This window comes from Theropithecus gelada, chromosome 17 (assembly GCF_003255815.1).
Source record: "Theropithecus gelada isolate Dixy chromosome 17, Tgel_1.0, whole genome shotgun sequence".
Taxonomy (NCBI): domain Eukaryota; kingdom Metazoa; phylum Chordata; class Mammalia; order Primates; family Cercopithecidae; genus Theropithecus; species Theropithecus gelada.
This window is the reverse complement of record NC_037685.1, coordinates 58990358-59018148: the sequence shown is the minus strand read 5'-3', so window position 1 is coordinate 59018148 and position 27791 is coordinate 58990358. Positions and strand designations below refer to the sequence as shown.

Here is a 27791-nt window from a genome sequence, read left to right as displayed (position 1 = left end):
TTCAGGTGTACTTAACCCCTGAGTAGGGTGCACTGAAGTGTATCTATAGTTACATTTATGATCATGATACCAGTACGCTTTAATCACATACCTCTTAAGCACCTCTTTTTCTGAAACCGGTGCTTGTCTCCTACTAGCGGTGTGGATGTGAGAAGTCATTGTCCTCCCTAGGTCTCAGGTCCTCAGCTGGAGAGGGCTTGGATCTCCCAAGCCTCTTCAAAAAGTTGGTAACTCTTGTTTCAGTGGGCAGAGGGATCTTATTTGTTTAATCTCTGTGGAAAAAAAGAAACATATTCAGACAATTAGGAGATTGAACATAGCAGAGCTTTTAAAATTTTTCCCTGAAATTATTGGCTCTGCCTAGTCTCTGTCTTCCCTATGAATTTATCTGGTTAGGTCCTTTATTTGCTATGATTTTGACACATAATGACATGATGACACAATTTACCTCAAAGATTAAATGCCTCCTTTGAAAAGCTAGAGTAGGATAGGTAAATATAATGAATCACCATGAACCATTAACCTAGCTTGAACAATTACCAATATTTTCATTCTCTTCCACTGACCTTTTTTTTTTTTTTTTCCTGGAAAAGGAAATCCTAGGCATCATGTCATTTTGGCCATAAATGGGACAAGTTTAATTACATGTCTCTAAGTGGCATGAACATTTTAAAAAATATGATCATCTAATGATCACGCCTAACAAAGTCAACAATTTCTTAGTATCATCCAATGCTGTATATATTCAAGTATCTTCTTTTGTCTCAAAGATGACTTTTTTTTTTTTTGGAAACGGATTCTCACTCTGTCGCCCAGGCTGGAGTGCAGTGGTGGTGCCATCTCGGCTCACTATAACCTCCGCCTCCTGTGTTCCAGTGATTCTCCTGTCTCAGCCTCCCGAGTAGCTGGGATTATAAGAGTAAAACGCCCAGCTAGTTTTTGTATTTTTAGTAGATATGGGGTTTCACCACGTTGGCCAGGCTGGTCTCGAACTCCTGACCTCAAGTAATCCACCCACCTCGGCTTCCCAAAGTTCTGGGATTACAGGCGTGAGCCACTGTGCCTGGCCAAGATGACTTTTTATAGTTGGTTTGTAAATCAGGATCTAAGTAAACTCCAGCATTTACATTTGCAGTTTGATTGTGGTGTCTCTTGAGCCCTTTTCAAACTTTTTTCAAGTTATCCATTTGTGGAGAAACGAGGTCATCTGTCCTAGAGACTATTTACATTTTGAACTTGGCCTTTTCCTTCTTTGTGGTATTGTCTCTTTCACTGCCTGACTCTTGACTGTCTTGTAAATTAGTAGTTACACGTAGAGACATGATTAAAGTTTAGTGGTTTTGCTTAAGGCAAGAGTACTTCATAGGAGGTAAGATATATTAAAAGACACACATTATTCAGTTGTTCACTTTCAGCGATGCTGAAATGCATGGGGGGTTAGGTCTGATCCCTCTGTTTTAAAGATCCTCATCAGCTTTTAACCTAATGCTTTGAGCATCCATTGATAATTGTTGCTTAATCTGTTATTTACAACCATTTCTTGTGATTTTATTCACTGGACTTATTTTATAAACAAAAACTTCCTTCATCAACTGTTTAGTGCCCCTGAAACATGGTTCTTATGAGAAAGGCAAGATGAATCTTTGATGTTTTCCTTTTATATGTTAGTTTGCAACTGTCAATGGAGACTCATGAGGGTTTCTTTTTTTTAAAATGTCATTATGTGTATACACACACACACACACACACACACACACACATATGTATCTTTTTTTGTGGAGAAAGTCACATTCTGTCGCTGAAGCCCGAGGGCAGTGGCACTGTCTTGGCTCACTGCAACCTCCGCCTCCAGGTTCAAGTGAATCTACTGCCTCAGCTTCCTGAGTAGCTGGGATTACAGGTGTGCGCCACCACAACCGGCCAATTTTTGTAATTTTAGTTAGAGATGGGGTTTCACCATGTTGGCCAGGCTAGTCTCAAACTCCTGACCTCAACTGAGCCACCTACCTTGGCCTCCCAAAGTGCTGGGATTACAGGCATGAGCCATTGTGCCCGGCTAAAATGTCATTTTAAATTTATGAATTTTTATATAGTTAGTGTGTTTTGATCCATTGCAGTAATCCTTTTGTATTAAAGCTGACACTTATATTTAAGATACCCCAGGCTAATCTTGCACATTGTACATTTCTTATCCCAGATCTTGTATCAGCCATATCTTCAAGGTGTCCGAGTTCCTTTGGATGGGAAAAGGGTGTTTAGAGAACACAGTCTGGGTAAAGGAGAAACTTGTTGCTGCCACACCTTTTCAGTGGACAGAGTTTGAAAACACACACACACACGCATACATGCATACACACAGACATACACTTTCAGAGTTATAAAAAAACGTAAGTTTATATTGATGTTTCCAACTTAAGTTTACAAGGCTTTTACTTTTCTGATTTTTATTATAGCATCTTTTTTTCCTTTACATGAAAAATTTTGGTTCCTAAGGGTATTAAGATAATTCCTTGTTTGCTTTGTCCTGTGATATAGCCACAATAGTTTCAAAATAACAATATCAATAAATTTGTTTTTTTGTTTGTTTGTTTTTGAGATAGAGTCTTGCTTTGTTTCCCAAGCTGAAGTGCAGTGGTGCAGTCTCGGCTCACTGCAACCTCTGCCTCCTGGGTTCAAGCGATTCTCATACCTCAGCCTCCCGAGTAGCTGGAATCACAGGTGTGTGTCATCATGCCTGGCTAATTTTTGTATTTTTAGTAGAGATGGCGTTTCACCATGTTGACCAAGTTGGTCTTGAGCTTCTAACCTCAAGTGATCCTCCCGCCTCGGCCTCCCTAAGTGCTGGGATTACAGGTGTGAGCCACTGCATCTGGCTAATAGATTTTTTTTGCTGTTTTTTTTTTTTTAAATGGTTAGACCCTATCTCATTAGGCATGTATGGTAAACATTCTTTAAGTCACCTGAAGTAATTCTTTTCTCTGTATTTCTACCATTGAATCCATATACATTTAGGTTTTATTTTTGTTTTTAATTTTAGAAATTGCTTTTTTTCTTTTGAGACGGAGTCTTACTCTGTCACCCAGGCTGGAGTGCAGTGGCACATGGTCTCTGCTCACTGCAAGCTCCGCCTCCTGGGTTCACACTATTCTCCTGCCTCAGCCTACTGAGTAGCTGGGACTACAGGCACCCACCACCACATCCAGCTGATTTTTTGTATTTTTTTTAGTAGAGATGGGGTTTCACCGTGTTAGCCAGGATGGTCTCGATCTCCTGACCTTGTAATCCGCCTGCCTCGGCCTCCCAAAGTGCTGGGATTACAGGTGTGAGAAATTTCTTTATTTTAGAAAGATGGAGGTAAAAAGTAAGTGTTTTATAACCACTTACTTTCAGAGAATTCTCATTTTCATCCATCTCTCCATTATTTTTCCTCTTCTATAAATAACCATTTTTATTAGCTTTTTGTTTATCCTTCCTCATTTTTTTAAAAAAATATATAAACAAATGGTCTGTGGACATACTTTTGATATCACCCAATCTTAAACATTTTTTCTCTACCTAGTCTTTTTAACTTAATACTGTATATACTTGATCTCAGCCCATAGTAGAAATATGAGAATTGTTTTCATTCCTTTTTTATAGTTTCATAGTGCTCCCCAAATCTTCATAACTGACTTTTAGGTATTTTATTAGCTAGATTTTAGAGCCAGTGTTGAATGAATGGAAGGGAAAAAGGAGGCAATACATATTTATCAAACTGTGTGTCATTTACTTTATAAAGTAGGGTTATTTCCCTGCCCCCCAGTTACTAGAGTGCAGAGAAGTAGAGTTCAGTAAGATGTAGTGACATACTCCCAATGACATGACTGGTAAGAGAGAAATTCATAATTAAGAATTTGATGTCTTTCCAATGCATCATGAATACTGGGACTTGGCATTTCAGTGATTGTTAGACTGTCATACTGGTGACTTTTTCATGTAACATTTCAGGGGATCTGGTTTTTTTATTTTTTGTTTTTAAGTATTTTAATTTGGTTGTACCTAAGAACCTGATAGAAAACTTTAGTTTTGTGATTTCTAAAGAATTTTTGAGAGTTGTATTTTAAAATGTATAATATAATGCAGTCAGTATTATAGTAACAGTGGTAACCACTTGTCATCTCTTTCTGTTCTCTCAACCATACACCGGGAATTTCTCTCTTGAAAATGTGTTTCCCTAAATTTAACAAAACTTTTTTTTTCTGTTGCAGTTTGGGAATACCTGCTACTGCAATTCAGTTCTTCAAGCACTTTATTTTTGTCGTCCATTTCGGGAAAAAGTTCTTGCATATAAGAGTCAACCTAGGAAAAAGGAGAGCCTTCTTACATGCTTAGCAGATCTCTTCCATAGCATAGCCACTCAGAAGAAAAAGGTTGGAGTAATACCCCCTAAGAAGTTCATCACAAGATTACGGAAAGAAAATGGTAACTCTACTTCCCACTGTATTAATGACATACTAGGAAGGTTAAATATAGTGTGCCATAATTCCAGCACTTACTGAGCATCATCTGTATGCCTGATAACATGTTAGCTGTTGAAGAAACAAAGATGACACTCCTTTCTTCAAGGAGGCACTCGTTTAGTGAAGAAGATAGTCTCACAATAAATTAATACAAGATACAATTAATGTTTGCATTGCGTTATACAGAGATAAAATTATGTGTGGCAGCAAATGAGAAATCACAGTTTCTCTTTTTGCTTGCTTGGCTTTTCTGTCAAGAATGAAGGGTATTTTTTTTTTTTTGCATGCTTATGCATTTGTTGTTTTCATAATGCTTTCGTGTGTGTTAACTCATTGGATCCTTGCAGTAGCCTTAGATAGAGAGCATGTCATTTCCCCCATTTTAGCTGTGAAAAAATCAAAAGCTAAAAAAGGCTTGCCAGGAGCCACACTCCGGGGAAAGAGCTAGAAAAGACCTTTTGGCTTCGGGTAGATAAGTTTTAATCCCCCATCCCTTTTTAAAAATAGTTACTGAGTAAGCCCCACACCGCTTTGCTCTTTTGAAATATTGTTCATTTAATTTTCACATGCCAATAAGTTAGACTTTATCACCCTATGAGATAACTGAGGCTCAGAGAGGTTAATTTGTCCAAGGTCCCACAGAGTTAGTAAGTGGTGGAGCTGGCATACAAACTTACTTCTCCCTGATACGTAAGCCCAGGGTTCTATCTAATGTGGGACACTGCCTCAAAAATGCAAACGGAATTTAGATAACATGTAGAATTCTGGCTTTTATTTAATGTAGGCATTTTAATCATTGTAGAAACAAAATTGAATGGCATTTTTAGTTGATTTGTTACCTATTAAATAGATGCTCACAAGCAGGATTTGAGAAGTCTTTAAGATTGATTATTAAATACCCTAATGTGTAATCCTGCCCTTAAATTAGTCAGTTGACACTGTACACAGTGAATTGAGGTAAGCCTGGATCATATATAGTTCCCTGAAATATGAGATGACCCAGAAATAGGCTATAGGCTATTATTCTTGAATTTGATACATTTGTTGAAGATTTGTTCATTTTCCCCACATACACGTGTAGAATAATTGATTAATTGCTCACAAAAATACATTTTGTTTCCCCTAATGAAAGCTAAACATATATACTTTATTAGATTACAGATTTGTTTATCTTGTTTTTTTAGAAAATCAAATATAACCTTAATGCTCAAATGTGGATTGAGCAATTAAGTCTTCTCAGTCTTTTTGTGTGTGTCTATATGAAACTTTAAAAGTTTTGTCCTTGTGGAAAATTTATGTACTTGGTAATTGAACATGGCAGCCTTTCTCAGTGACTTTATTAGTATTTTAAAAATGTTCAGTGCCTGGACATGGTGGCTCACACCTGTAATCCCAGCACTTTGGGAGGCCAAGGTAGGAGGATTGCTTGAGCCCAAGAGTTGGAGACTAGCCTTGGCAGCAAAGCAAGACCTTGTCTCACAAAAAATTTTAAAAATTAATCGAATGTGGTGGTGCACATCTGTAGTCCCAGCTACTTGGAAGGCTGAGGTGGGAGGATCACTTGAGCCCAGGAGGGTGAAGCTGCAGTGAGCCCTGATTGCTCCACTCTCCAGCTTGGGTAACAGAGCAAGATCCTGTCTCTAAAAAAAAAAAAAAAATCGGAAGTATGCAGCTCATACAGAATATACATTATTTCCCTTTTCATTTAATAGTACATTTCTCTTGGCCTTGTTAACCTATCACATGTGCTCTTTATACAGTGATTTTATTTTAGTTAGGTTGACCCTCATGCTGAATAGAGGTAAAATACAGTTACATACTTATGGCTTTATATGTTTGTTTGTCAAACCTGGGGTATTTTTATGGTGTTTGTTATTTTTTCCAAATGGGCTTTTTTTCTTTTCCTTTTCTCTCTCTCTCTCTCTCTCTTTTTTTTTTTTTTTTTTTTTTTTTGTAGCACGGGGTCTCGTTATGTTGCCCAGACTGGTCTTGAACTCCTGGCCTCAAATGACTCTCCCACCTCAGCCTCCCAAAGTGTTGGATTACAGGCATGAGCCACTGTGTCTGGCCTTATTATTATTATTATTATTTATTGTTTTTAATAGTTCAATAGTTACTAATTTTTTTCATATTTAGGCAGATTAAATTGGTAACACAATAGAGTTCTTAAATACTTCTTTGAAAGAGACTGATTCTAGAATATTTATTCTAAGCCCATCTTCTCTTAAGTTTTGCTTCATTTTTCTAAACTTCAGAAATAATGCTTAATAGAAAAGCCATTTTTTTTGATAGAAAAGCATTTTTATTATTTGGTGTTACTGACATTTGCAAATATGTTTTGAAATATATTTTTGGCTTTTGAATTTTCCCTTGAGAATTGTGTAGAGAAGAATATACAAATCAAAGAGGATTTAATATATTATTCATTGCATATCTTTCCTTCTGAGATTTTGTTTTAAATCTTTGGAAAGTATGTTACTCATTTCAGTATTTCCACTAATTTTCACTGGTGGATGGTTCTTACTAAATTAATTTCCTGCCATACTATGTTAAAAACTTTTATTCTCGATAGATATTAGCCCCATATTGTTTTAACCACCATTGCTTTATGTTACTAATCTTTTTGGTGTCTTTGGAAAGAACTGATTTTAATTTCTATTTATTAATGAATTTTTGTAACTCATGTTACCTAATCATAGCGTAAGAGGACAGTTGTACAGTGCTCCTGCATAGAGTACAGGAACACTGGCTCCATGCATGTTACCTGCTGATGGGATGGATGCTAGCTGAGTGTTTGAGTAGACTCATTATGATAGATATATTTCCTATTGTGTGCCAGACACTGTCCAGGAACTGATGATACAGAAATATGCCTTCAGGTACCTGACACCCTCGTGGGGAACCAGACAGCCATCAGTTGTGTGATGTAATGTGTCACTGTCACGAAAGAAAGAAGGAGAGGGGACAGAGGATGAGGGAGTTCCCAGTTCATATGTCAGTCGTTGGGGAATGTCTCTAATTAGGTAATGTTAGATCAGAAATTTGAAGACATCATTTGAAGATCTGAGGCAAAAATGTTACTGTCAGTAAGAAGAAAGTGCAGGTTGCCTGAGTGCTTGAAGGATGGCAAGAAAATTAGCATGGCAAGAGTGGAATAAGATGAAGATAAAGTCAGAAGAACAGGGGCCTAAAGCTTGGGTTTTCTTTGGAAAGCCGTGGGAAGCCATGAGAGGGTTCTGAGCAGGTGGATGGTACGTTCTGATTTGCTTGAGAAGACTCTCTGGCTGCTGGGTGGGCATGGGCAGCATGAGAGTAGAGACGGGAGACCAGTCTGGAGGCTGTTGCAGTACCCAGGTAAGAAATGGAGTCATCTCTTTACAGGTACTGCTTGTGGGTGATCTATTATTTTGGAAGAAATACATCATAGGTTGGTCATCTGATTGTGTTAGCTAGAGTTAACCCTCACCTGGCCTGTTTGGGATCGTTTCAGGTGGGCCTGAGGGCCACATCAGCTGGCATCTATAGCTTTGTGCTCTGCTTCCTGAATCTGAGCAATGTCAGTCATTTAAGTTATTGTTTAGGGGCAGATCTACTTTTCTGTCATCATCTTAGCTGTTTCAATCCCTATTGTCCATCCATCCATCCATTCATTCATTCATTAAAAAATGGGAAAGACATCCCATTATGTGGCAGGCACTGTTGTCAGTCCTAGGGATGCAGCAGGGAATGAGCTAGAAAGGGTCCTTGTTCTTAAGGAACCTGCATGGACATAGCAGCTTTTCATGTGCCGTGGAGAGATACAAAAACAGATAAATTTAAATCTTGGTCTCCCTCAAGTGACGAAATTTTAGTTGTTCACAAATAATACCTATTAAATATATTGGAGTAAATAATTTCTTATGTTTATTTCAAGCAATTCTTTTTCTCCAAAAGAGCATAAATGGTATTTTGTGTAATGAGAGCTCATAGCTATTTCTGAATTGTGAGGAGAACATAACCGATTTTTAAGCAGTGTTTTTCTTTTTTTTTTTTTTTTTTTTGCATTATTGTTGCAGCTATATCAGGACTATAGTAGTTTATAATCATACATTTATTTAATAATGAAATTGTCTGTCTCTCCCACTAGACTGTCAGTTCCATGACGGAGGGAACCCATTTGTTTTTGCTCACCATTGTATTCCCAGCACATATTCCAGTTCCTGGCACATAGTAGGTGCTTACTAAATATTTATTGAATGAGTGAATGAATGAATGAAATTGTTTAACTTCCAAAGCAAGTTTGAAGTCCACCTTTCCCATTATGCTACTTAGCAAAGAAGAAAGCAAACCATAAGAAAACCAGGGTTTTACAAATTAAATACAATAGAGTTCACAGGGATTGTCCTGAGGTCCTTTATCAGTGTTAATTTGATGTTTATGCAGTCCTGGTTGATGTTTTTAAAACTATAGTGGCTGCTTTCAGGTACAGCAGAATTCTGGCATATTCAGTATACTCTAAGGAAAATGGACTATAAATAATTTTAGAAATATTTCAACAAAAGTTTAAAGATTATTTTTTGGTTTCCTTTGCATCTCATTTCCAGAGCATTCATGTCGTTTGAGGTATTTTTGTGAATATGAAATCGTTGCTCTGTGTTAAAAGAGCATCCAAAAAAAGATGTAGATTTTTAAAAAGCAAAAACATTTGCACATTTTTGCTTAAAAGGTAATTATTTTGAAAAACATGTATATGCTAAATAATTTTTTTCAACAGGGAAATTAACGGGAAAATTAGGCTACTTCAGATTGTGGCATCAAGCCAATAAAATCTTTTTACTAGTTCTCCCTGATTATTCTTCTTTTTAGATTCCTCTAGGACTTTTCCAGTTGGTTTCCAACTTTTCTTAAGCCCCTCAACTCAACTTTAGCATAATTACCTTCCACTCCTTGTCTCAGTAGACCTGTTTGAGGTGGGTGGTTCCAGATTAGTGACCTGGAAATGGGTGGGTGAGTGAGAGATAAAGGTTCTTGAATTGTAAGGGATTGAGGTACAGGCACGTCAGGAAGCTGCCTAGACACTGACATGTCAAGGTTGGTGCAGGAGGCGGAGCGGAAAGAGAAGCCGTGAATCAGGCTGTCAGTGGATGAGGAGGAGGTTGGGAGATGGCCTCAGAGAGAGGAGGGTTGAGGGTCATAGTATGGCTGGATCTTGGGCACTTTTGTGATTGAGAGCAAGTAGCAGTCGGAAACTAGAAAATGCCAAAGGTTGCTAAGGCAAGGGAGTTTGTTTAGAACAGAATGCAGGACCTAGAAGGAGCAACTTAGAAAGGGTTGGGAACAAATGAAATCCCTTATTTCCATTCGGAAATAAGGTACAACAAGCAAATGAGAGTAGCAGAGGATAGGAGATTGAGGTTGAGAGGGGAAGTGTTTATTACTTTCAGGGATGGAGGATTACTGCATTGAGGGGCAAGGTTAGATAATTTACTTCAGTTAGCTCAGCGGTGGTCTAGACTTTTCCAATTGGTGAAACCGTGTGAGGTTCTGTGCACGACTTGGCCCAGCCTTGGAGGGATGGAGTGGACTGCTGAGAAGATTTTTTGAGTTTCAGGCTCAGCATTGGGAGAGGTTGCATAGGCTTCTGCTCTGAGCAGGGTGAAGGGAATGGCGTCCCAGTGCTTTAGATCTACTGTCTCTTACGGACAAAAACCCACACAATGTACCAAATTCAAGATTAGTTGTTAAGTCCACGTAGGCCACTACGGAGCACTTAGAACTCATGACTTTTATTGCTCTTAAGCATAACATGGGAATTTTGCTAAAGGCTGTTGGGTCCCTCAGGCTAAACTTACAGCAGAGAAGTGAACTGTGGCTTAGTTGGGCTTCAGTTGCATTCTTAATATTATTGTACTTTATTTGAGACCCAAATTTGTGGAATGGATTTGGATATATGAAAATAACTAAATAATGAACATGAAAAAATTATTGTGAATTTTACCATGTAATGCAAGAGATGTCAGGGAAAATTCCTAGGGAGAAAGATTCAGGGTCTGTAAATTAAACTTGTCTATTTGCAGTGTGAAACTGAAGGAAAGGAGACTCAGTGGGTTAAGTGAAGGGAGCTGACTTGAACTAGGTAGATTTAAATGGAAATGGATCAGACTAGACATGCAGGAAATGAACTTTTAAAATTGAAAGGGTTTGGAAAGTAATTGTATATGAAGAGTATGCAACAGACAGGGAGATTGCTTGAGCCTAGGAGTTCGAGATCAGCCTGGACAACATAGCGAGACCCCCACCTCTTAAAAAAATGTGTAACAGGCAGGGACAGGGAGCGAGGAAGTGGACTTTTTGCATGGAAAGCTCTATTTTATTTTTAAGCATACAAATAATACATGCATACATTCTTATAATAAAATTTCAGTACCAAACAAACCTAGAAGTTTCCCTGAGTACTCTGCTTCCTCCCCAGCTTCTCAGTCTCATGTTCCTTTGAAATACCCTGATCCTACCAAATCCTTTTCTATGTATTTAAATACATATGTCCAAATAGGAAGCCACAGTTACATTTTTATGGGGACTTACAGTGGTTGTTTCCTTTTCTTTTTTTTCTTTTTTTGCGAGACAGAGTCTCACTCTGTCGCCTAGGCTGGAGTGCAGTGGCGCGATCTCAGCTCACTGCAACCTCCACCTCCCAGGTTCAAGTGATTTTTGTGCCTAAGCTTCCTGAGTAGCTGGGATTATAGGTGCTTACCACCATGCCTGGCTACTTTTTGTATTTTTAGTAGAGATGAGGTTTCACCATGTTGGCCAGGCTGGTCTCGAACTCCTGACCTCAAGTGATCTACCCACCTCAGACTTTCAAAGTGCTGGGATTGCAGACGTGAGCCACTGCACCCAGCCGGTTGTTTGTTTTTGGTGAGTGGGATCCACATGTGTTTAGCATCCTTGTTTCGCTTTCTGTCTTGGAAGTTTTGCCATGTTAATTCATATGGAACTGCTTCCATTTTAACCGTTGCCCAGCATTCCCTAACAAAATTATAGCATAATTTAAATAAATCATTCTCCTGTTGATAAACATTTAGGATATTTTCAGACTTCTGTTATAAATAAGCAGCCGTATTTATGCTTGTTTCGGTACATGCACAGATACTTACCTGGCATCGACACCTGGGAGAACGAGGTTGCATTATTTTAAATGTGTTACCAAAATTGCCTTTACAACACGCCATGCCAGTTTATGCTCCCAGCAGCAACAGTTGAGAATGTCCATTTCTCCATACTCAAGCTAACACTGGATGGACACTAAGTCAGTTTTTATTGTGCCAAAGTGATGGGCAAAATGATATTTTGTCATTGTTTTAATTGTTATTTCCCAGTCCCTTGTCATGTATTATATAGGCATTTATATTTCTACTCTGAATTGGCTATTATTTTCCTTTGCCTATTTTTTTTTTTTTGAGACGGAGTCTCGCTCTGTCGCCCAGGCTGGAGTGCTGTGGCCGGATCTCAGCTCACTGCAAGCTCCGCCTCCCGGGTTTACGCCATTCTCCTGCCTCAGCCTCCGGAGTAGCTGGGACCACAGGCGCCCGCCACCTCGCCCGGCTAGTTTTTTTTGTATTTTTTAGTAGAGATGGGGTTTCACCGTGTTAGCCAGGATGGTCTCGATCTCCTGACCTTGTGATCCGCCCATCTCAGCCTCCCAAAGTGCTGGGATTACAGGCTTGAGCCACCGCGCCCGGCTTCCTTTGCCTATTTTTTAAATTGGTTTTTTCTTTTCTTGTTTTGTAAAGGGTTTTTTTTTTTTTAAAAATATTCTATATATTAAGCCTTTACATAGTCTGGATATTAATATGCAAATAATTCTCCTTGTTTGTCACTTGTCTTTATTTATGTTGACTTTGCCATACAGAAGTTCATAATTTTTACGTAGTCAGTCTTTGATGTGTTTTGTATTTTATTCAGTAGCAACAACAATATAGGTTGAGCATCCGTAATCCAGAAATCTGAAACTTTTTGAGCTGCAGGATGCCACATGGGTGGCTGAGGTAGTAACAACTTTACTTTCTGATGGTTCAGTGTACACAAATTTAGTTCCCTGCACAAAGTTTTTAAAAATACTATATAAAGTTGCACTCCATCGTGGACAAGAAGAGTGAAACTCCATTTCAAAGAAAAAAAAGTACTATATAAAGTTACCTCCAGACTATAAGGTGTATATGAAACAAATGACTTGAGTCCCATCCCCAAAATATCTCATTATGTGTGTGCAAATGTTTTCAAATTTGAAGCAGTCTAAAGTCCCAACCGCTGCTGGTCCCAAGCATTTTGGATAAAGGATACTCAACCTGTAGTGATACTGCCAATATTGTTACTGTGGTGGTTGTTGAACAGAATACAAAACCTATTGTTGTATTCTAAGCCCTTCTAATCTTTCTACCAGCCTTGTGAGGTGTAGGTACTGCTGTGAGCCCCATTTTTCAGATGAGGAATTATGGCACAGGGAGGTTGAATAAGTTGCCTATGCCACGCGTGCAGTTAGAGGTAGAACCATAGCACCAACCCAGACAGCCTTGCTCTAGCAGCTGTGTCCCCCACCCCCATAAATAGCTTCACTCGTTCCCTTTCTGTTTTTACAATAACTTTGCAAAGAAAGATGGTATTCTGGATTTTTTGTTGTTGTTGTTGTGTTGTGTTGTTTTGTTTTGAGACGGAGTTTTGCTCTTGTTGCCCAGGCTGCAGTGCAGTGGCACAGTCTCGGCTCACTGCAACCTCCACCTCCCAGGTTCAAGCGATTCTTCTGCCTCAGCCTCCCAAGTAGATGGGATTACAGGCATGTGCCACCACGCCCAGTGAATTTTTTGTGTTTAGTAGAAACCATGTTGGTCAGGCTGGTCTCAAACTCTTTACATCAGGTGATCACCTGCCTTGGCCTCCCAAAGTGCTGGGATTACAGGCATGAGCCACTGAGCTCAGCCTGCTTTTTTTTTTTTTTTAAACTTACCATGGGATTGAACATTTTCTCATGTTTCTTAGTCTTTTGATTGTTTTTTTCTTATCAATCAATTGCAAGTCTGTTGCCCACTTTGGTTTTCTTTTATATGAGATTTGCTTTTATATGTTGAAAATGTTAATAATTTTCAGATTTCACTTTTTTTAACTTTTTAAAAGATTTCTAATACATAGAACTTAATTTTATATAGTCATATCTGTATCTCTTCTAAAATGTAGTTGTTAATTCCTTTTATCTTAGACTTGCCCTGAATTTTTTTCTAAATTTGTATGCATTCATTTTTAAAATGTAAAATTACCTATTTTAAAATGTAAAATTACTCCTCTGAAATTTATTAAATGTACATTGAGAATCTAAAAATAAAATGTCCTAAATAGGTAGGTTTTCTCAATGCATTTTATTGACCAATTCATGTATGTGGGCTCACACTGGGCAGTTCGTGTGTGGGCTCACACTGGGCATTACTTTGTGTGTGGCATGGTGGGGTCAGGCTGCCCAGTTTGAATCCTGGCTCTGCCATTTCTTGGCAGTGTGACTGTACCCTCTCTGGTCCCATTCTCATGTTTAAAAATAAAGTTAGTAACAGTATTACATGGTTGTTGGGGATCCAATGAGATACTGCCTCTGAAGTCCTTACTTCTGGGCCACCACGCTCCAGCCTGGGTGTAGCCATTTTCAAGCTTCATCTTTACAAAGTGCCCAGCAAGTGGGCGTTGGACTTACTGTTCTTGGTAGAGTGGTGTATTGCCAAGCACAGGGTAAAGTGCACTTGATGTTAGCACCACCAGTATTTCAATTATATTTACTCACTTGTGTAACTGCAGGAAATGTTTCTGGGAATTACAAAATCTCACATTTGGAAGGGACTTGAGATTACCTAGATTACATAGATAATTCTTGATAACATGATTCTTAAACCTGACTCTGCATTAGAGTTAGTTGGAGGAGCTTTGAAAAGCCCCACATTCTGGCCTCACCCCGTACCAACTGAGTCAGAATCCCTGGGATGTACGGTTCAGTAATTTATTTTTAATAAACTTTGTGGTGGGTCTTAAGCAGTTGGCTTGGCATTGGCAAATGGTTGTCAACTTCTGCTTTAAAGCTTGCCACGTTGAAATATTTGTGGAATAATAGGTTAGGTAAGCTAATAAGCAATTTCTTCTTAAATTCTCAGTATCTGTTATGCTAATGTATGAGGATAGGTTTTGCCCTTTTCTCATGGATCAATTAGTAGTATGTTTAAACAAGATTTTCATTAATTTTACATTTATTTTCCCCAAATACAGATAAAAGTTTTAGATGTGAAAGTTATTTATTTGTTATACATTACAAAAACCTTGTGCATTTATATTTTAGTTTTGACCCAATACTAGATATTCTTTTATAAATGGTTTTTTTATGAAGTTTTAATTCTGAAATAATTATCTAATGTTATGTTTTTATTTTCAGAGCTTTTTGACAACTACATGCAACAAGATGCCCATGAATTCTTAAATTACCTGCTAAATACAATTGCTGATATTTTACAAGAAGAGAGAAAGCAGGAAAAACAAAATGGTCGCTTACCTAATGGTAATATTGATAATGAAAATAATAACAGCACACCAGACCCAACGTGGGTTCATGAGATTTTTCAGGGAACATTAACTAATGAAACCAGATGTCTTACTTGTGAAACTGTAAGTATATCATACAATTTTGTATAGAGAAAAATTGAATCATTACGTTAAAGGTTGTTCTTTGAGAAAGAGAAGAATGGAAGATGAACTTGAAAGTTGTAATTCTTAAATATTGGAGTTAAAGATGTGTTTTTCAGTTAAAAGGACTCTGTCTGTATTCTTAATGTAATGTTGCTTATTGACAATGAATACCTGAGGTGATAGAAAGATGTCGTAGCTTGAACTGTTTGATTTTCTTTCAGTTTGGGAGGCCATAGACCATGTTGTAAAAATTATGTCTTAGGACATAATCTCATAGGATCATACCGATCAGGGAGGCATACTAATTTGTTTTTCCTTTTTCTACAATTACCTTTAGTATCCATTGTTGGAATTAAAAACTAAAGCATACAGTGTACCCTCAAGGAGGGGAAGATATCCCACTTGCTGTACACTTTGTTAAGATGAAGCTTGAAAATCGTTACACCCAGGCTGGAGTGCAGTAGCCTTGACTTCCTGGGCTCAAGCAATCCTTCCATCTAAGCCTCATAAGTAGCAAGGGCCACCAGCACGTGCCACCATGCCCAGCTAATTTTTGAATTTTTATTTTTTGTAGAGACAGGGGTCTTTCTGTGTTGCTCAGGCTGGTCTTGAACTCCTGGGTTCAAGCAGTCTTTCTGCTTTGGCCTCTCAAAGTGCTGGGATGACAGGTGTGAGCCATCATGCCCGGCCAGTCGTGTTCTTTAAAGCATTTTCCCCGCTCAGTGCAGAATCCGGTTTGGAGGGGGGCATTGCATTTAGTTGTTTCTTTAGCCTTTTTTAACCTGAAACATTTACATGGTCTTTTTTTTTTGTTATAACATGGAGATTTTTTAGGAATATGCCTCCCCAGACTTTTTTAAATGAGATGTACTCGTATTTAGTTTCTCTGATGTTTCTTCCTAATTAGATACAGGTTATGCATTCATGGCTGTAATAATACATCGTTCATGTTGTGTTCTTCTTGGGGCATCACATCTGTAGGCACGCACTATCCATCGTCCTCTCGTTGGTGAAATTAATTTTTGATCACCCAGTCAAGGTGGTGGTGTTTCTCCATTTGATTTATTTATTTGGAGACAGGTTTTTGCTCTGTTTCCCAGGCTTTAGCACATGACACTGTTATAGATCATTATAGCCTCAGACTCCTGGGCTCAAGTGATCCTCCCGCCTCAGCCTTCTGAGTAAGTAGGACTACAGTGCCTGCCGTCACCCCCAGCTAGTTTGTAAATTTTTTGTAGAGACAGGGTCTTGCTGTGTTACTCAGGCTGGTCTCGAACTCCTGCCCTCAAGCAACCCACCTGCCTCAGCCTCCCAGAGTGTTGGGATTACAGGCATGATCCACTGTGCTGGGCCAGTTGTTCCATTTTATGATGACTTTTTTTTTTTTTTTTTTTTTTTAAATCCCCTTGCAATTAATAGGCTGTCTGGGGGGAGACACAAATACTTCCCTCCTCATCGAAATCTCGCCCAAGATTCAGCATGCCTTTATGATTTTGCCTGATCTCGTCTTTACTATGACAGTTGCACTGCTAGGTTTTGATAACATTGGAAGAGGATCCACAGGCAAGAAAGCTAAGAGTCCTGTAAAGTCTCCATAGTTTTGCCTTTTCCAGAATATCGTGTAGTTGAAATCATACAGGATGCAGCCTGTTTGGATTGGCTTCTTCCACTTAGCAATATGCATTTAAGGTTCTTCCATGTCTTTTTATGGCTTGATAACTCATTTCCTTAATTTTCGGCCTAGCAACATTCCACCGTATGCATGTGCTGCAGGTTTTAAAGTTCATTCACTCACTGAAGGACATCTTGGTTGCTTCCAAGTTTTGCCAATTATAAATAAAGCTCTATAAACATTCGTGTGCAGGCTTTTGTGTGGATGTGAGTTTTTACTTCCTTTTTGTAAATATCAAGGAGCATGATCACTGGATTGTATGGTGAGAGTATGTTTAGTTTGATAAGAAACCAACATTCTGTCTTCCACGGTGGCTGTACCATTTTTCCTGCTTACCAGCAGTGAATGAGAGTTCTTGTTTCTCCACATCCCTGCTGACATTTGGTGCTGTCAGTTGGATTTTGGCCATTCTAATAAGTGTGTAGTGTTATCTCATGTTAATTTGCAAGGCCCTAATGACATATGTTGTTGATCGTCTTTTCATCTGCTTATTTATCATCTGTATATCTTTAGTGATGTGTCCAGATCTTTTGTCTATTTTTTTTAAATCAGACTGTTTGTTTTCTTTGAGTATTGTTGAATTTTAAGTGGGTTTTTTTGGGGGGTATAATTTTGGATACTAGTTCATAAATCAGGTGGGTTTTTTGCAAATATTTTCTCCCAGTCCGTGTTTTTCATTCTTTTAGCACTGTTTTTGGCAGAGCAGAAGTTTTGTTTGTTTGTTTGCTTGTTTGTTTGAGATGGAGTTTCGCTCTTGTTGCCCAGGCTGGTGTGCAGTGGCGTGATCTCAGCTCACTGCCACCTCCGCCTCTGGGTTCAAGTGATTCACCTGCCTCAGCCTCCCAAGTAGTTGGGATTACATGCATGCACCACCACACCTGGCTAATTTTGTATTTTTAGTAGGGACGGGGTTTCTCCATGTTGGTCAGGCTGGTGTTGAACACCTGAACTCAAGTGATCCGCCCACCTTACCCTTCCAAAGTGCTGGAATTACAGGCGTGAGCCACCGGGCCTGGCCGGCAGAGCAGAAGTTTTTAATGTTTTAATAAAGTCCAACTTTTTCTTTCATGCATTATACTTTTGGTGTTGTATCTAAAAATTCATCAATAGACTAAACGTCCCTTAGAATTTCTCCTATGTTATCTTCTAGGAATTGTATAGTTTTTCATTTTTAAATTTAAGTCTATGATCCTTTTTGAGTTAATTTCTGTATAAGGTATTATAAGGTTTATTCTGGGTTAATTTTTTTGCATGTGGATGTCCATCTGCTCCAGCATCATTTGTTGAAAAGATGATTCTCCATTGAATTGCCTTTGCTCCTTTGTCACAGATGAGTTGACTATTTGTGTGAGCGTGTTTCTGGGCACTCTCTTCTGTCCTGTTGGTCTGTATGTCTGTTCTTTCCCCATTACCATGCTGTCTTGATTACCGTAGCTTTAGAGTAAGTCTTAAAGTCAGGTAGTCTCGGTCCTCTGACTTTGTTCTTCTTCAATATTTTGTTGGCTCTTCTGGGTCTTTTGCCTCTCCATGTAAACTTTAGAATCAAGTTTGTCGATATCCACAGAATAACTTGCTGGGATTTTGATAAGGATTTTGCTGAACCTATAGATCAAGTTGAGAAAAAAATATCTTGACAAAATTGAGTCTTCTTATCCAAGTATATGCACTATCTCCCCTTATTTACCACTTTTTTTGCTGTCTTTCATTGGAGTTTGGTAGTTCTTCCTCGTATCAATGCCACGCGTGTTGTGTTAGATTTCTATTTAAGTATTCATTTTTGGGGGTGCTAAGCACCAACTATGCCAGGTAGAAGATGGTAGATGAGTAAGACATAAGCCTCTGATCTCAAGATACTCCTGTGGTAATGAAGACTGGCAAACCAGTGTTCAGGCAATTCCAGTACAGTGTGTTATTGTATGTGTATGCACAGGATGCCATGCCAGCCAGAGAATGGTAGACCTAATCCAGGTGGGAGTGGGAAGGATTTGGACAGGTGAGGGACGGGCTTCCTGGAGGACCTTATGCTTGTATTTTAGAAATGCAACTGGTAACGTCTCAGGTGGTAGGAAGCTGGTGTCTGTAACACCCTTTTCTGGTGTTCTCTATGAGGGTTCCTTCTCAGTCTCATTCATTAGCTTCTCTTTTTCCATTCTTTAAATGTGGGTGTTCCCCAGGTTTCATTGTCGGTTGCTTCTCACTCTGCATTGGGAGGATCATGATCCTGTTCCATTTTATTATCACATGCGCTGATGAGTCTCAACTCCAGATCTCCACCCTAGACTTCTTCCCTGAGTTTTAGACTAGGCTCTCCCCATATTGTGTATGACACGACATTAGGACATATTAGTCCAATAGCAGCCAGATGTCTTCACAAGCACTTTGGAGAGTGAAATACTGCCCTACTTGGTGACCACTTGGCACCAACCCAATTGCAAATATAAACGTCGTAATTCATGCGCCCAGGTGATCTAGAGCATCCTTGTGTCTAGGTTTTTACATGATCATAAAAGTGAACATTTCAAATGACCCCTGAGGCAGTGTCTGAGGACTTCTTTTTGAGGAATACAAAATTGATTTTGAGAAACACCAGACTGTATAACTTTTACTTCTCTATAGCTTACATGTAAATTCCTGCCTGATCTGGCTTTAGCCTACCTCTGCCATACTATCTCTTGTCACCCTACCCACTTTTCTACAAAATTGATGTATTTTCCTTAAACATATCATGTTCTCTTTTTTTCTCTCTGAGTTGTCTGTGTTCCCCCTTCTTTTTCACCAGACTTTTTGAGACTCAGGTCAGTTATCTTGTAGTGTTAATGTATCTTCCATCGCACAGTGGAATGGCATCTTAGAGAAGGGGTTTAGGTCCTACGGTTAGCTTAATGTTGAAGTCAAGGAAAGTCAAAATCACCATTGGAACTCCCTTCAACTGTCTATAAAATACGTTCTGCACAGTACCCTGGTTTACTTACATTTGCATAAATACATACTATGTATAGCCACATGTTCTATGACAACTTACTGAGCTTATAATCTCGATGCAGTATTAAAATGGGATGGTGTTTGCTTAACTGAGTGGATGAGAGGCACAGGAAGCTGAGTCAGACGTATCTTCTGTTGCACATGTACCTTCAGGATGGACTTGCTGATAGATATAGCTAGGAAGATTTATGTCTAAAGTTCTGTCCTATTCCAATTCACATGAGCAAGTGATAACTTTCTAAGATTATTTACCCATAAATCAAACAAAACTTTATATTACATTTTTAGGAGAAATAAAGTCAGTCACAAATGAAGAATGTAATTTAACATTTTGGGCTAAATTTTTTTTTTTTAATGACAAAACAGTACAGATGTCCTGTGTGAAGCATTTTTATTCAGTCTTGGCCTATGTTTTTTTAAGAATCAGTGTGTATGGTACAGTTTATTTCATGCTTTAAAATAACACAAAGACTTTGGAAAATCGTGAACTCTCACATCATACTAGCCTTTGCCAGAGAGAGTCAGTCAAAAGTGTACTTTGGTGTTTTATTGTTTTATTTATACATCTGGTATGGGTTGTTTATTCAATGTCCTTTTGGATAATCTAAATTAAGTAGTTTTCTTTTGAACTTGAGGGAAAAGAATTGTTTACTTACTAATAGTAATAGAATGCATTTAATTCTGTTAATTGGGAACTGTGGTTTACTAGTATTTGAAAAAATCAAAGATAATTCACTATTTTTACAGATAAGCAGCAAAGATGAAGATTTTTTAGACCTTTCTGTTGACGTGGAACAAAATACATCAATTACTCACTGCTTAAGGTATATGTAGAATTATTTAGTTTGAAATTTAATAATTATTTTTAGTCTGGAATATTTTTTAAATGGATAATGATTTCCTGGTATCTACAAAATAAATTTGTTTTGAATTTCACACAGGGGTTTCAGCAACACAGAAACTCTATGCAGTGAATACAAGTATTACTGTGAAGAGTGTCGCAGCAAACAGGAAGCACACAAACGGTAATTTAGTGCTTTATGGATTTTTAAGTGATTTTTTTTTTGCAGTTGGTGTTGGAGGTGGGCTTGGAAAAACAATCTAGGAAAATTTAAATTGAGTAAAAATTCTTAATTCTATCACTAACAGTTAATGTTCATTAAGTATTACTAGGTAAATGATATTCTACTTGATGTTTCTTTTACAAAAACTCTGTACCCTCAAGTGATTTCCTATGTCTAGCGATTTTTTAATCATAAACCAGTACAGTTAAAATATTTGGCTTTGAGGCTTTCCTGATGATGTAAACTTTTTTCTTGGTGAAGAGAGTTGAGGGAGATAGGACTCCCCATTCTCCATCCCCCACACCCCCAGTTTCTGCTTTTCCTACATAGGATGTTGTACATTCTCTTAGCGTGTTATTGTAAGACTGGTTTGGTATCAATAAATGGAATAATAAACATCATCATCATCATCATTACTTCTTATTTTGAAACAATCTCAAACTCAGAAAAGTTGCATGAATAGACCAAGAAAGCTTTTTTACCCTAAATCATTTGAAAGTGAGTTACTAATATATACCTCATGGCCCCTGGCACTTTAATAGATATTTCCCAGTAACAGGGACGTTCTCCTATGTTCCCACATCCATCCAAATCAGGAAAGTAACACTGACATGCTACTGTTACCGCAAACCTTATTTTGGTATCACAGGATGTCCTGGTAATGACCTTTATAGAAGAAGGATTCTGTCCAGAATCCCACATTACATTTAGCATTCGGTCTCTTTAGTCTTTTTCAATTTGGAACAGTTTCTCAGTCCTTTCTTGACATTAATGATACTGACTTTTGAAAATCATAAGTTAGTTATTTTGTAGAATGTCCCTCATTGGAGTTTGTCTCATGTTTTGCTGTGGTTAGATTCAGGTTATGTATCTTGGACAGGAATCTTACAGTGTTTTTCTCATATGTGACTTGATTTGTGCCGTGTGTTGGGGGTATCCCCAAGATCACTCCTAGGACAGGTGATTTCCTAGAAGGGCTCACAGTGCTCAACACCCAGGCATGCTCACAGCTAAGATTTATTACAGGAACTGGATACAAAACACAGTCAGCAAAGAGAAAACCAGGCAAGCGCCCGGAAGTAACTGTCCCAGTGGAGTCACAAAAGACAGTTAATTCTTCCCACATTGAATTGTGACAACACAGGAAGCTCATTACAGACTGAGTGCCCTGAGTTTTTATTTGGGGCTAGTCACGCAGGTACCCTCTGCCTACCATGCCCCCGAATTCCAGACTCCCAGAAAGCAAGCAGGAGTTCAGCATAAACTGTCTTGTTTGTTCAAACAATTTAGGCACAGCGAGACACTCTTATTATTTGGCAAGCGGTGGGAACATGTCCGAAATCCAAGTTTCCAGATGCTAAAGGGACCATCCACGCAAGCAGGCCTTTCTAAGGATAGTTTGAGGCGATGTGAATCCCTTTCTGAACCTCCCATTACTGTTCTTGGCTGTTGTTGAATGTTTGAGTGAATGTTGCCCAGATGTTTTACAGAGTTCTTCATGTTAATCTTTACTTTTTCTCGTTGTAATTTAGAAGTATTTTGTGTAGAAGTATTTTGAGATTGTAAATATTTCATTCTTCATTGAACTTTCATTTTATTCACTTTTAAAATCTTACAGTGGACCCAAAGGTTCCTGTTTTATTCAATGGATTGTTATCCATTAGCATTCTTACTTCCATGCTCACATTATCTACAATCTGGCCAGGGGGAGCTCCTCCAAGCTGGCTCTTCTCTTGATGTGCCCAGTCATTCTCCAGGATTTCTTTCCTTTCTGACTGAAGCTCTTCAGGCTTGTTTTGCTCTTTATTTGCCCCTACTCTGGAATAAGCCATTTCTCCAAGGAGCCCTGGTTTCTCTTAGGGGAAAACGATAAACTAAGACCTTGTGTAGTTGGGCTCATTGCTATTGGAATGTCATTGTTCCTGAGCCCGCTTAGTGAGCAGAGCTAGAGGATAGATGAGTATTTATAAATACACACACACAATTTCATATCTGCATTTATTTCTCTTCTACATCTATTGATCTCTTTATCTGGATTGAAAACCATGAATACCCAGTGATAATCTTCTTGTAGCCACCACCGTAATATTTGTAATTCCTTTCTCCGACAGTACATTTGGCTGCTCTTACCCTTACTGTATTTACTTATTTGGTCAGCGCACCTTTAGGTAACCCAGCTTGTTCTCTCTACCTTGCTGCCCCCACTCCCTGCATGCACATGCGCGTGAACACACAAACACACACACATCCTTCCCCACTATATTGACTTATTTGGTCGGTGCACTTTTTGATAACCCAGCTTATTCTGTCTGCCTTCCTGCACCCGCTTCCTGCATGCACACACATGCATAAACACACGCGCGTGCGCGCGCACGCACACATACACACACACACACCCTTTTCTGCTTGGGCTTCGCCTTCTCCTGCCTGTACAGATGTCTGTTATTTGGCCCCATCAAATAGTTGAACTGAGTTGTTCTTTAAGGGAGGGGAAGAGCTCAGATTTTTAAGTGATTATGTTTTTGTTTTGGTCACAGACATTTTCTAGGAAGGAAAGTGTTTTTGGTAATGGACCACAGAATCAAAATAGATTACTCACTGTTTCTGTCCATTAGTGTATATGATGGGGAGCACCTCAAAGAAGTTTAATCAGAGGGATAGGGGCTAAGGCATTACATTCATCCTGAAAACACCTTCGAAAGTACCTAAGACCATTGGATAAGTAAGAGTCAGGGACTAAATGTAGCTAAGAGAAATACACCTTTCAGACTACTGACTGTAGGGAGGAAGGCCCATCTGTGAGCAAAAGCCACCCTTTCCCTCGAATGATGGTTATACAAGTAATCACATGTGAGGAATTGAGAATTGTCTGTAAAATCGAGCTCTTTGTTTTAAAGATATGAAATTTTAATGTATTAGAAAATACATGAAGAATGTGTATTCTTTGTAAATAAATTAGAAAATACAGATAAATGTAAATCAAGAATCACTATAAAAGCTATAAAATGTTAACATTGGCCGGGCGCGGTGGCTCAAGCCTGTAATCCCAGCACTTTGGGAGGCCGAGACGAGCGGATCACGAGGTCAGGAGATCGAGACCATCCTGGTTAATATGGTGAAACCCCGTCTCTACTAAAAAAAAGTACAAAAAAAAAAACTAGCCGGGCAAGGTGGCGGGCGCCTGTAGTCCCAGCTACTTGGGAGGCTGAGGCAGGAGAATGGCGTGAACCCGGGAGGCAGAGCTTGTAGTGAGCTGAGATCTGGCCAGTGCACTCCAGCCTGGGCGATAGAGCGAAACTCCGTCTCAAAAAAAAATAAAAATAAAAATAAAATGTTAACATTTTTGTATATATCTTAGATTTTTAAAGTGTGTATGTATATACATACATAGTCCCCAAAATGCTATCAAACTTTATGTGCAAGTTTGAAACTTTTTTCACTTAAAAAATTGCGACCATGTTAATGAAAAAATATTTTTATATCCTTAGGAGGTGGTGCATTGTGTGTGTGTGTGTAATTTTATATATATATGTATATATATGTGCATATATATATGTGCCTGTATATATGTATATATTTTTTAAAGAGACAGAAGATCTCTCTCTGTCACCTAGACTGGAGTCCAGTGGTGCGATCTTAGCTCACTGTAGCTTCAGACTCCTGGGCTTAAATGATCCTCCTACCTCAGCCTTCTGTATAGCTGGGACTAGAGATGTGTGCCACCGCACCTGAATAATTTATTGAATTTTATTTTTTACGCAGGATCTTGCTATGTTGCCTAGACTGGTCTTGATCTCCTGGCCTCAAACAGTCCTCCTTCCTCAGCCTCTGGTGTGGCTGGAATTACAGGAGCCAGATACCACGCCTGCTGTGTAGTAGTTATTTTTTTTTGTATGAACATACCATAGTACCATGTATCTACCAGTTGTCTAAATCTGACAATTTAGATTTTTTACACTGTTATGAACAGTAAACAGTTTTGTGTGTATACACACATATTCCCCACATATTTTTGGACACTTTGTAGGATGAATTATGCATAAGTTCCTGGAAAGACAACTTTACAGAAGTTACGTATTTCTCATTAGGATCTAGCATCAGCCTTTCTGATAATTTGTGGTGTGATATTGAGCAGTTTATTTAGTATTTTTGACCTTTACTTGGATGAATTCACTTCTGAAAGTTTATAGTTTTCAGTTTTGGAATAATAGGATAAGCTTGTGTTGAGTATACAGATCATAGTTCTTACTGAAAAACCAAAAATCAATTTGACGGCCAGATGTGGTGGCTCACACCTGTAATCCCAGCACTTTGGGAGGCCAGGGTGGGCAGATCGCCTAAGGTCAGGAGTTGAAGACCAGCCTGGCCAATAAGGTAAAACGCCGTCTCTACTGAAAATAAAAAAATTAGCCAGGCATGGTGGCACACATCTGTAATCCCAGCTACTCTGGAGGCTGAGGCAAGAGAATTGCTTGAACCTGGGAGACAGAGGTGGCAGTGAGCGGAGATGGCATCACTGCACTGCAACCTGGGCAGCAGAGCGAGACTCTGTCTCAAAAAAAAAAAAAAGAAAAAAGAAAACATTCTATTATAATAGTATTAGAAACAATAAAATACTTAAGAATAAATTTACATGGCAGAAGACTTGTATATTGAAAATTGTAAGATGTTACTGAAAGAAATTAAGATACAAACAAATGGAAACACATCCTATGTTAGTGGATGGAAGACTTAATATTGTTAAAATGTCCATACTACCCAAAGCAATCTAGGGATTCAGTGCAGTCCCTATAAAAATTCATATGGCATTTTCTGCAGAAATAGAAAAAAACATCCAAAAATCCACGTGGAATCACAAAAGACCCTAAATAGTTGAACAATCTTGAGAGAGAAGAACAAAACTGGAGGCATTAAACTTCTGATTTCAAAATATATTTCAAAAATACAGTAATTAAAACAGTATGCTACTGGCCTAAAGACACGGACCAGGTGGAACAAAATGGCCCAGAAATAAAACCATACATATGCAAGCAACTGATCTTCAACAAGGGTGCCAAGAATACACAGTGGGAAAAGGATAATGTCTTTAGCAAATGGTGTTGGGAAAACTGAATATCCACACGAAAAAGAATAAAGTTGAACCCTTACCTTACATCATCTACAAAAATTAGCTCAAGATGGATTTAAGACCTAAAACTATAGAACTTTTTTATTTTTATTTTTTCCATCTCACTCTATCGCCAGACTGGAGTGCCTCCCCCTCCCGAATAGCTGGGACTGCAGGCACACACCACTACACCTGGCCAATTTTTGTATTTTTAGTAGAGATGGGATTCCACCATGTCTTGAACTCCTGACCTTAGGTGATCCACACACCTTAGCCTCCCAAAGTGCTGGGATTACAGGCATGAACCACTGCCAAATGTTAATTTCTTTCTTTTCTTTTCTTTTTTTCTTTTTTTTCTTTCTTTTTTTTTTTTTTTAGAAATGGAGTCTAGCTCTGTCGCCCAGGCTGTAGTGCAGTGGCATGATCTCAGCTCACTGCAACCTCCACCTCCCAGGTTCAAGCGATTCTCCTGCCTCAGCCTCCTGAGTAGCTAGGACTACAGGCATGCACCACCACGCCCAGCTAATTTTTGTATATTTAGTAGAGACGGGGTTACATCATCTTGGCCAGGATGGTCTCAATCTCTTGACCTTGTGATCTGCCCACCTCGGCCTCCCAAAGTGTTGGGATTACAGGCGTGAGCCACCACGCCCGGACAATAATTTGTGTGTGTGTGTGTGTGTGTGTGTGTGTGTGTGTATAAATGCAAACATGGATTTATGAGTGACAAATTTCAAGTGCATATTTTTATTGTAGTTAAAAAGATAACAAAATATATAACCTAGTTTGAGACCAGCCTGGCCAACATGGTGAAACCCTGTCTCTACTAAAAATACAAAATTTAGCCAGGCATGGTGGCAGGAGCCTGTAATCCCAGCTACTTGGGAGCCTGAGGCAGGAGAATCACTTGAACCTGGGAGGCAAAGGTTGCAGTGAGCCGAGATGGCACCATTGCACTCCAGCCTGGGTGACAAGAGTGAGACTTCATCTCAAAAAACAGAAAAAAAAAAAAAATTCTCCCAAAAAGGTTCATCCTGAGAACACTGAAGAATGATTTTTGGGAATGTTAATGATGTGCCACAAAATTCGTATTTTATGATCAAATGATTTGCTGTATAATATTTTATTTTAGATATTCATGCTCGTGAAGACTCACAAAATAAAGGAAACTTTATCCAGCCTTTTCCAGAATTTACTTGCACATAGACTCCGTTTATATAGCATGCCTATTGAACTTTGTAAATAGCACAGTTCCGGAAAGATAGTGGTTTGGGAAATGTCACTCTAATGGTCATCTATACGTTTATCCCATGGGAGGTTAAAGCATAGAGGTGAGAGGAGAGTGATCACCCTGGGGAACTGTAATGAGAAAGAATTGATGGCTGTTTCAGGTGTTGATTTCCTGTCCCTGGCTGCTGGCATGGGGGTGAGGGGGAGGCTGAGGCTGAGGTCTTGGAGAACAGCACATTGCGTTTCACTTTACAGCACCTCGCAGATCCTGCGGTTTTTACAGATTGAAGGTTTGTGGCAACCGTGTGTTGAGCAAGTCTATCGGTGCCATTTTCCCAACAGCATGTGCGCACGTTTCCTGTTTCTGTCACATTTTTGGTAATTTTTGCACTATTTCAAACTTTTTCATTATTATATTGTTACGGTGATATGTGATCAGTTATCATTGATGTTACTATGGTAATTGTCTTGGGAGCACCATAAACTGCACCCGTTTAAGATGAAGAACTTGGCTAGGCACGGTGGCTCACACCTGTAATCCCGGC

General features: G+C 38.8%; 1 protein-coding gene across 1 annotated transcript in view; it reads left to right on the top strand.

Moving 5' to 3' along the window:
* The window catches only part of USP12 (ubiquitin specific peptidase 12), a 104037-nt gene that overhangs the window by 59932 nt on the left and 16314 nt on the right, over window positions 1-27791 (top strand). The window contains exons 3-6 of the mRNA XM_025364705.1: window positions 4248-4461; window positions 14941-15170; window positions 20593-20669; window positions 20787-20870. Coding sequence (XP_025220490.1) covers window positions 4248-4461; window positions 14941-15170; window positions 20593-20669; window positions 20787-20870 — 605 coding nt within the window. The remainder of the gene's footprint in view (window positions 1-4247; window positions 4462-14940; window positions 15171-20592; window positions 20670-20786; window positions 20871-27791) is intronic.